The following is an 11,187-nucleotide window of genomic DNA, read 5'->3' as shown; positions in this document are numbered from 1 at the left end:
AGTGGTGGGCGGCTTGTTAGGATGGAGAAGATTGGGAAAATTTGTTTCCCTTATTTTAGGGTTTAGGATTAGTTTGTTTTTTTTTTTTAAACTGAGTTAGTTTGTTAATTGTTTTTATTAATTACATTAGAATCAGTTTTTTATTTATTTGAAAGTTAGGATTAGTTTTGTTAATTTAATTAAAACTGATTTGTATTTTTATTTTATTTTTTATTTTTCTTTTCCTTGACACGTCAGCCTCATTTATCCAGTCAGCATGCTTATTCATCACTCGCCGGAGCTTCGGGCTCCGACGAGGACCTGCTCGAGACTTATTGCAAACGAGAGGACCCGAATTTGTAAATTTTCCAGGGAGAGACTAATTTCAGACGGCAAGACAAAGACAGGGGCCAAGTAGACGATTTAGAGTGCATCAGCATATGAGACTTTTATATATAGTTTGATGACTCATGAGAGTTGGGAATTCATTTTCTACATTGGGCTAAGAGTATATATAAGTGATTAAACATTATCCACATATATTTACCAATCTTAAGACAATGAGTGAGTAAAGTCTTTCATTTATAAATTGTTCAACATTTGCTTATTCATTCAATGTGTGACTTATTTCATTCACTTTTTCCTTATTTACACTTGTGATTCAACATTGTTTTTACTCAAATGATGATAAATTGAAAGGGGAAACATGAAAAAAACATAACTAGCTAGATCGTTATTTTGTTAAAAGTCTCGTATGTAAGTGAAATTCTACTACATTCTATATTAATCACACTATAATTTGAGCTGCTTAATGCACTGCAATTGATGTTTCTTCCCTAAAGAGAAAAGTATAATGTTGAAATTACATGTGGAAAGCTGAAAGCATGTGATGATAGCATTACTGAAGGGATACTTTTCTTGGGTTAAACGAAGGCAGAAAAACACATATTCAAATGCTTTTAAAAGCCCTTGAGGCTCCAACTTTTATTTTTCCCCAAGAGAAAAAAAGGCTTTATCTTACTTGCTATGCACGGTCTTCACACAATTCATTCACAGGTCAACACGTGTAGTTCTTGAAATCCTCTATGTTTCCCACATCATTTTTGCCGGATATGCTGGGAGGGCAAACAAAACACCAGAATTATCATATTCTCAACCAATTCAATTGAAACAAATTAGAGTTTTTTTTTTTGTTCTTCTTCTTCTATGCATTGAAAAACAAGAGCGCTAAAATAAAATTATAGAACTGAAAATGAGTCTTTTAACATAAGATGCTCTAACTCATAGAATAAAGTATCTAGCATCGAATACATATTCATAGAATAAAGTATCTAGCCAAGGAGAGCAACCTCAACTTTAGAATTCTTTCGTTTGATAAACTTCAAAAACAGAGTAATATTAGAAATAAACTAAATGAGATTACCAAAAGTGTGAAAACTTGATACATTTAAGTTTTTAATCATGATGTGAGTGCTTTTTAGGCCCCCTCATGGATTAGCATTTTTTGTTCTTTTTTATTATTATTGATCAACTCGAAACCACTAGCCATACATTTGGTCAAGCAAGATTTGCGTATTTGCATTCGCAAGAGGCCTGCAGTCAGGGGACTTTAACAAGAGCTTTGATTAAATTCCCGACAATCTCCATGGAGAAATTCGTGAAAGAGCAGTTGAATTCAACAAAGAAGAGGAGGAGAGGCCGATAGGATTGCGCAAGAAGCCGGTGAGCAAAAGAAGGGGACCCCATAAAGGAAGATAGAGAGGAGAAATGGGGTGGAACCAAAGACGAATTTGAGATTACAAAACTTTCTGAAAACAAGCGTGACAAGTTAGATTTATCGAGTTCATATCCTATAAAAGTTATTAAGCAGACTAACTTTTATCAAGTTATAACTTTTGGATTAATTAGATCTCTCACCTAGATTTCATTCTCATATTTATGCATCATTGATGTTACGTTTCTCTTTTTAAAATACCAAATCTAAAATTATTGTTCTTACTTGTTTATGGAAATACACTATTCGCAAAGTGTATGTGTAAGCAGTAAGCGGATCATATTTTGAGAATTTATAATTAACAACACAACAATAAACCAAAATATAGATCATAAAAATATTCTTTGCATTTTCAATGTATCAATATACACTTGTAAAAATCATCCAGGCAATAATTTACATTCCTCAATAGATCCCTAAAATTCGGATGTATTTGGAGAAAAATTGCAGCTAAAAAATACTCTATTGGGAGGAGATTATGTTCAAAAGGGAGGCTCTTGTTTTAATCAATCGCCTAAACACACTCTCCAAACCATTCTCAACACTTTCAATGACATGTTCCAAAGGCTCCAATGTTTCATGTGCAGCCTTCAATGTCTCACCATTAGCACCTTCATTAAGAATTGTGCTTAAGGAAGCATCCACACTCTGCAACTCATTGATTTTCTCTGAGTTATCTTCACATGTTATGGCCCCTTTGTGCATCAATTTTGCCACCAAAAACCATTTTGTTGCCTTTGATTTTGATGAAGACAAAAATGACAAGAGGAATTGGAAGACACACAAGTTCATTAGAATCACTTCCCTTAGCACTCTAATCACAGCACCAAGGTGGTGATCAAGATCTAAGAGTGGGGAAACCCCAAATTTGCTATCCATTTGCTTCAAAGATGTGATCAATTTGTTCACATCCTTCCTCATCTTCTTTGTGAAGAATTTGTATTCTGCTACACTTTTCTCAACACTTGAATCTCCTTTCCTTCTCCTAAGAGATGAATGAAGGGCTTGAACATTTTCCTTGATTTGCGACATGGTGTCCCTCATGACGCCGCAGATATCTAAGATCCTCATTGAACCATCCAACACCTCTTCCACGCATTTCTCACCGCGGTGGTGAGAAATCACTTGCTGGGTTGATGCCATGTTGAGAAGATCATCCAAGGAAATGTACAAATCTTCAAGCATGGACAAGCCAGTGTGAATAGATTCTGATGTGGATGTGGATGTTGTTGTTGCTCCTTCCCAATTCTTGAGCTTGCTCAGCTCCTCTTCCACTCTAATTGTGCTGGGATGAGATCTAGAAGGAAGACTAATTGAGCGAACATGGTACTTGCTTGCCATGGTTAAAATTGTTCCTTATTGTTTGTGAAATTTCCCCAATGAAAAAGCTCAACTTTGGAATGCTCTTAACAAATGCATAACTCTCTTTATATAGGGTCATTCACATTCATTCATTCACACCAACGTGTGGAGCATGTGATACCCAAATGGGTTCCCCTTCGATTTCGGTTATCTTGTCACATCTATGCCCAACATTGTGCTTCATTATATGTTGATATTAGACACGCCACGAGGGTTATGAAATGGGTTTCAGCCTCGATGTGTATAGCTGGCCCTGCTCTAGTGTTCTCCGTGTGTTGGTAATAGAAGATTTCAGTAACCAATAACGTTGATGTTGTGTAGGAATAATGTTAGTTGAGATACCGATTTGACCTCCACCTTGTGAGATTATGTAGAAATGAAAGAGAAATGAACTATATGATTTGTGATGTAACAGGAAATGTAGAAATAGATAAAAAAATAGTAGATGAAAATGAGATGAAAGAGAAAATGAGATGTGTATATATCATTACTATGTTGTGTAGTGATACAATACGTCATCCTTAAACAAGTGATTAAGACATTAAGTGTTTAATTAGTTCTCAATTCTAGTAAATGAAAAGAGCTCATTAATCAGTTTCCTATATAATAATGTAGTGATTGTGGAACGAGAAATTAGTCTCACATATATTAACTTTAGGCATAAATTAATCAAGAAAAAAAATTCAAATAGTCATCACCAAGTAATGCCTACTCGCCTGCCACATTAGTACACTACCCTCTGGATTTGAATTATATAAAATTGGTACCCATGCTTGGTTTGTCTCATTTTCAAGGACCTTGGACTGCAAAATCGGATTAAATAAAGTATATTGTTGGAAAGGTTTGAGATTCGTAGCAATAATTTGCGTTTAAGATAAGTTTTTTCTTTAAGAAATCCAAGATCAATGGGTTTTTTAGTGAGTGTTTAAGGTTTTTAATAGTGTGTGCACGAGTGGTTTGTCTCCTCTTAACGTTGCTTGCATATATAATTGGAGTGTTATTACGAGAATCTTGACATATTCTTCTCTTGATTTTCTTGAGGTACGTGAAGGAGGACGCGTATCCTGGCGGTAGGATAGACGCGTGTGTTTGCAGATAATTGGACTGCATTGGGTCTTCGGCATGTGGCTTTGCTGCCGTTCATCATAGACCTAGCTATGTCAATATGATGTGGCTTCTTTCCCACACTAGCTTTGTCCAATGTAGGTGACATTAGAAATAGTTAATAGTTAAAAGTACAAAAGAAAAATCCCAAATTGCCCATATTATTTCCACTACTTTTGATTTCTTATGTGAAAAACCTCAAATAATAAGGGGAAATTACGGGTAATGGTAGAAAACTATATATTTTACTACATGGGAGAATTATAACATCTCTCTCACTTAGAGAACCTAATTAATTTGAGAAACAATATTTGCTATCTAAATTTGTTGGCTTAGTAAATATGAAAAAAGCGATGTTAATTTCATATATAAGATTACATAAGTAGTACGAGAGCTCGGTATTTATAGGGATGAACTCTCTTTTCATCTACTCATATATATCTTTTTGAAATTTTAGAATTTTTTTTTTGCAGCAAACTGTGGTTTGGCGCATGATCTCCTTATATTTTGAGAGTTGTCAATCTCTCACTTAAAGCCACTTTTGGGAACATATTAATTATATTGGAGAGGGGAAAGTCCAAAAATCATTGGAGGAAAAATTTGGCCGTCAAAGAAAGGTAGTAAATGTGCCAAACATGCAAGATGAGGAGATTTGTAAAGCTATGGAAATAGATGCCTAAAGAGTTTGATATGAAGAACTTAGCAATGTAGTCATGCCAAACAAATGAGCCAAACATGCATCAACTCGATCAAAGCGAGAATGAGAAAGTAAGGAGAGATTTGAAGGTTGCGCACCGTTCCAGTGGTGAATGGTGAATCTGAATCTGCTATTTTCACACATTTAACATATTTCCTGCACTCAAATCATGTTATCAAACAACTTATCACTAAAAATACTTATTAGTACTTTTTTCCTATTTTAATTTAATTATTTTTTTCTATTTGCTGTGGTAGGTAAATAGTTATTTAATCCAACACCTTTAATTTTTTTTTAAGTAAACTGAAAAGTGGCCCATGACCAGTCCAGTTTAACGTGCAACTCATAAAGAATTGAACTAAGCTAGGATGGAAAATGGTAGCCTGCATTTAATTTTAACTAGGATTTTAGCCCGTCTCCGTGCGATGCACGGACAAGCAGTTCTAAAATTTATCATATTTATTCAATCAATTTATTTAACTCCAACTAATTAACTCACATACCAATTATTGTAACCTTTAATAATCACAACCCAAATATGGCTTAACCGAAACATAGGCATCAATGAACAAAAAAAAAATTGAAATGAAATGAGGGTCAATGAACAAATTATAAACATTCATATGTATAACAAAGTTGTATTTTAATTTATCTGTCAAAATAACTTGAACAAAATTAAAATTACAGTGCTAAAGTTTTTGTTATAAATATACGAAGGCTAAGATTATAAGTCAAAAGATATTTGAATATACACACTATAGGTAGCTCATTAACACCGTTTTACAAAGTATTCTATAAACTAACGGATTTTTTAAAATTTTATCTGATGTTTACTTAGCTCAGAAATTGAATGAAAAAGTTATTAATTTATATTTTTTGAAGGTTCACGACAATTCAAGTCCATCTTCAATTAAACCAATTATAAGTGTATAACCACATCAGAATCTGAAAGATGACTTCTTCTCTTACTTATATGTTGCTTAAATCAGAAGAAGCTTATTTGTTGGCATCTGAGTTTCTTGATTCAATCATTAAATAAAAGGAAGGAAATGATAGAAGTTTATTCCCATGACCATCAGAATAAGGCTTACATATGATTTAATCATTGCTTATAAGCATTTTGTTGGGAAACAGACAAATGAAGCATAACATAATAAGAACTTCACAATAAATACAAACACAACAACTTATATTGATAATAGGGTTACTTAAACTACAGTTCTGCACGTCACAGTTCTCAAAAGGTTTCAAAATACCAGATATATATCAAGTTCACCACACTACATGTACTTGTAACATAGGACATCTAGCATCACACCTAATTAAATACAATACTTAGTTCAATGGTCCCATAGATATACAAGAAAGGGACCTACATAATGCTAACACATAATACCCAGGTAAGCCATATCAACCATCAAGTAATGAACCTCTAAAAGCCAGCAGGTTTAAACTTAGGTTCATGATTTTCCTGGACCTTGAACCCAGCAATTGGTAAAAAATGACCCTCGCAGTCGGACCCCCCATTAGTTATCTTAATTGCCTTCAAGCGATTAATTTCACCTAACATTCCATATAGTTGTAAATTAAATTCACAGAAAAAATGTGAAAGGTTGAGTAAGGAGAAACCTGGATCAAGAAAACATCTGATTCTATCTCTGCTAGAAGTTTGTTCCTACTTCTTTTCCTCTTCACTGCTCTATGATGGCATCCATTCCATAGTCCATATACCTCGGTAACCAAATCACTTGAACTCCCTTGAATGTCCAGTCTCATAAATTGACTTCTTTAAAGCAATCAATCAATCTCACATTCTGCATAACATAAACAAAGAAATTAGTAATGATAAACAATCTCACAAACCTGTGTTTATATAACTGATGAGATATGCTACCATCATGGAGCACTCATGTGTGTGGCAGAAAATAGGGAATAGAAGAATTTGAAAGAGTTAGGGAAATATTAAGCTTTGGAAATGACTGTTGAAAAATCAACTGGGTTATAATTTGCTCTCTCTAATTTGGAGCTTTCAATCCGAAATTATTAAAGAATCAATAGCATTACATATTGGAACTAAAAGAAAATGATGCTAAATAGTAAATACATTTCAGAGGAAATACATAGGCGAGTCACAAAATTAGGACACAGTCAATACTTTTTTTGAAGGATCAAATGACTGATTGATTCTTGAACCCAAAACTTTCATTACCCACCTCTCCCACCCTTGTCTTTTTAGCCACAACTAATACCAATTGAAAAACACACTTTTGATACTTACACCAAAACTTCTTTCTCACGATTCTTGAGTTTTTCCTGTCCATTCAGTTTTCTGTAAACGAAGTTCACTCCTCAGCAGTTTCTAGTTTAATCTGCACTGAAAGGTTCCATCAAATCAAATAGGTTGAATTCAGGCACCAATTGGAATGAGAAGTTCCACATTGCCAAAAACTTCATGTGGCTCCCTGTTAAAGAAACTACACTCAAAGTAACAGATCACGTGCTTATTCAAATCTTTCGAACTATCAATAATACAAACAGTAAAAAGCATTTTAAATGCACTTCAGCACAATGAATTCAAATGTCAAAAGTCATCAACGATTTCAGAATTTTTTTCATCTACCACGATGTCGATTTGGGAAGAGAAACATGACACTTAACGTTACACTTGGGCCTAAGAACTATGGTACTTAAAGTTATAACTTTAAGCCTCTAAGCTGCACTTTCATCTAAGAAATTACTTGTGAAGAAGAAGAATGGTCAAGTGAATTCTTTGGATTTGCAAATTGAACAGTTGCTGTACGTATTCTTGTAACACAAAACAAAAGCAAACCCACAATTCTTAACTTGGATTTCAAGGGTCCTGTGAAATAAAAAAAGTCAATAAAAATGCAAAACAATATGAATACAGGAACAAAATACTCCTATTATTAGTAGCATGTTTCTCCAAAATAAAATGACAAAGTGATTCAGCTAATTACTTGTACTTTAACTCACCTAAGTATTGCTCAACATATCAACATTTTTGTGAAAAGGATCAACACAGTAGTGCTGCCAAAATTTACTAATATAGAATACAGGAAACTGAGGAAAGCACATGAGAAGTAAAATATATTGCAAATCATTCACTTGGTAAGAAGTGCTACGCACAAAATTCTAATAGACAATTGTCTATCCATAATGAGAAGTACTTAGTCCCAACCTGGTCCATGAAAATATGATTCTTTTTATCAATAACAGGTTGAAATAGTTCAATTATCATGTTCCTTAATCATAACTTACACACCTTCTATAACTTTCTTATCACCATGTCCACCCACTCACCTGGCTATAGAATTCAACATTTTCCACAAACAATGAGAAGTAGCAAAAACATCAGCACAATTTGTCAAAAACAAATGCAAAACAAATCTTTTTCCAGTGGTCCCACACCACGCAAGTGATTTTAGGTGGTAATTTTGTTCCTCCTCCTATGTTCACAATCTATAGAAAATGGCCCCAACAAAGAAAACAAACACACATAAACCAACCAAGTTTCAGTTAGTCAAAGGCAATGGAATTGAGTGTCTCACCCGTAAATGAGTTCTTAGCTTATCCATAATAGCTTCTTCACAAAGACAGAGAAAGCTGGAAGCCAATTAAAATGGTGGAAGCTTGATCATAAATATGTTTAAAAAGATAACTTTTAGCACCCATTTTTCATGGCATTCACTAATTTTACATTTTAAATTGTTTATGGCAAACAAATATATGCCAATTACAAAATCTAAAAATAATATAACAGATACAATAATATCCAAATTAAAACTACACCCTAAATGAAAACAAACATATTAACCTATTTTGCAATTTTTTCAATTTTAAATATCAGGTTTTACTATACACAATTACACACACTGATTTCTGAGATCACAACTTCCAAAACTGGACATAAAACCTCAAGATCACCCTTTACAACCAATGAAAGCAATATAACCAAAGAAGACATAGAAAAACCTACCTGGAAGCAAGGACGTAGCACTTCTTCAAGAAAAGTAATAACCTGTGCATAAGCTACAAAGGGGATGGAAAGGACCAGCAGTATAAGCCATAAGTAACAACAATCAACAATTCTCTATACGAAAGGGGAGATAAGCAAATCAACAATTCTCTGTACAAAAGGGGAGATAAGAAAAAGAAAATTGCCCAGAGCAAGAACACCAAGAAGAACAGAAGATAGCAGTATTTATAGACAAGTGAAAGTGAGAAACATTTGAGCATTTCAAAAATTTAATTAAATCTAGTTAAATTGAATTGAGTTGAGTTTCAGAATCAAAAGCAAACCTGCTTGACAACTATACATACCAAACCTCTGGTACTAACCTGACATGGCTTCTGATACACATCTATTCTCCTCCTTCGGACAACACATTCTGAACAAATCAAACACCAAATCCTGGTCAACAGGAAAACCTAAAATGAGAGAAAAAGGGTGGGAGAGTGCGTGAGAGAGATATTTTGAATGGAAAAGGTGATGTGCCAGAACCCCTTCAACGCAATCAGTGACCTCATCCCCTTCCTGGTCCTGGCAACTTCCACAGCTATTCACTCTTGCAATCCAACTACAGTTACACGACAGGGACAGGGCGTGCAGGCATGACGATAACTCACGAACGCTTAACAGGGAAACACTCCTCACCTTCATCCCATACGCTCGAGTAGAGTAGAATAGAGGCGGAAAAAAGTCTCACAAGTGAGGGGCCAAGATTAAAGAGTGACAATGGAGAGAGGGTCAATTGGACGGCTGAGATTGAAAGTTCTTTTAGAAATAGTGATTTCTTGAGTCTCTTTTAAAGTGTAGTAGATTTGTTCCAACCCAACCCGAATATATGTGCTAGTCCAAATAGGGTCAGCTATCTTGAATTGACTCCAGGTTTGATATTAGTAAGCTCAAGATAGATAGTTAGATACATGTTATCAAGGTGGCTAACCTATCGTTTTCAGCATTGTGCAACACTAGCTAGAATCCCACACCTTAATTAGACAACCACTCTCCTTATCCTCAACAACTAATCCAATTTCTATTATATTAATTATAATTCAATAACTCACATGTATACATAGCATGCATTTGCTTTTACATATACGACATATTTTCTTAATTTATGAGCAATAGTAGACCTACCAGATTCTTTTTGGGACATTACAATATAATAGAGCTAATAGATAAACCTTATTTAAACTTTTCTTTGTTAATTACGTGAGTTGTAAGTTAGGCCTTATGGCCTACCTAGGCCCAATCGTTAAAGTCATGGACTCTCCGCCATTAACTAGTTAACAAACTTGGTCTATACGTTACCGAACGCCCATTGCATGTGTTGACAAAATATAACGTAGGTTTTATACAAAAAAACGAGATTTGTAAAGATACTTCTGTACACGGGTCCGGATCCTCTCCAGTGAAATTCTCTCAATTTTTCTCCAGTGGACATTTGTGGCGGTTTTGAAATTCTCTCAATTTTTCCAGCTGCCACAAAATGCTACTGAAAAAATTGACAAACTTTGTGGCAGCTGTAAACATTTAATTTGTGGCGGTTCAAAACCGCCACAAATGTCCACTGGAGAAAAATTGAGAGAATTTCACTGGAGAGGATCTTTCTGTACACTACTACTACCGAAAGTTTTGTACTTATTGTATATTTTTTTTTCAGGACACTACTAATTGGGTTATAAGACCATTCCATGAACGAGTCTTTAGGTTGGGCTTCTAAGTTTTTTCGGTTATAGGCTTTTAAGGTATGTAAGGGGTGATTTTTGGTTTTATGTTTTGAAATTTTGAAAAATCAAAACTAGTTTTTAGTTTTATATATAAATCGAGTTTTTGTTTTATGATGACTTCAGTTTTAACAAAAGTTGTTGTTAATTTTGTAAATCCGCAATAATTAATCACAACAATCGTTAAGTTTGTGAATTCATAACAATGAGTGGTAACAATGAAAATATAATGGAAGGGTCAGGTAGTAGTGGTGGTAGAGTTTCGATGTTACCTATAGTGGTAGTGACAGTGGTAATTGTGGTGGTGGAGGGTGGAAATGGTGGTGGAGGTGGCAACAGTGGTAATGGTGGTGGTAAGGACACCAATAGAGGTGGTAGTGCGAGTGGTGGTGATGGTTGAGGTGGCGATGAATGTGAGGTGGTGTGGGGGGGGGAATGTTACCTAGTGGTTGTGACGATGATTGTGGTGGTAGCGATGTGGTGGTTGTGGCGGTTGAAGGTGGGAAAAACGATAGAAAGG

General features: G+C 34.7%; 1 protein-coding gene across 8 annotated transcripts; it reads right to left on the bottom strand.

Annotated features, from left to right (window-relative positions):
- Positions 1-2,078: 2,078 nt before the first annotated feature.
- Positions 2,079-9,841, bottom strand: LOC130710911 (uncharacterized). 8 transcript variants are annotated; one of them, XM_057560299.1, is made up of 5 exons: positions 8,914-9,841; positions 8,486-8,540; positions 7,195-7,776; positions 6,546-6,730; positions 2,079-5,072 (listed from the first exon to the last, which is right to left on the bottom strand). In XM_057560299.1, the coding sequence occupies exon 5, from the start codon at positions 3,092-3,094 to the stop codon at positions 2,216-2,218; it is 879 nt and encodes a 292-aa protein (XP_057416282.1). In that variant the 5' UTR covers positions 3,095-5,072; positions 6,546-6,730; positions 7,195-7,776; positions 8,486-8,540; positions 8,914-9,841; the 3' UTR covers positions 2,079-2,215. The 8 variants fall into 8 exon arrangements, 7 of the variants coding, with proteins under 7 accessions (XP_057416282.1, XP_057416284.1, XP_057416285.1 ...); XM_057560301.1 differs by having other exon boundaries at positions 7,195-7,290; XM_057560302.1 differs by having other exon boundaries at positions 7,195-7,285.
- Between the last annotated feature and the right edge of the window lie 1,346 nt (positions 9,842-11,187).

Source organism: Lotus japonicus, chromosome 4 (assembly GCF_012489685.1).
Source record: "Lotus japonicus ecotype B-129 chromosome 4, LjGifu_v1.2".
Lineage (NCBI taxonomy): Eukaryota > Viridiplantae > Streptophyta > Magnoliopsida > Fabales > Fabaceae > Lotus > Lotus japonicus.
Note: the sequence above shows the minus strand (reverse complement) of the source record. Positions and strands in the feature narration are given on the sequence as shown.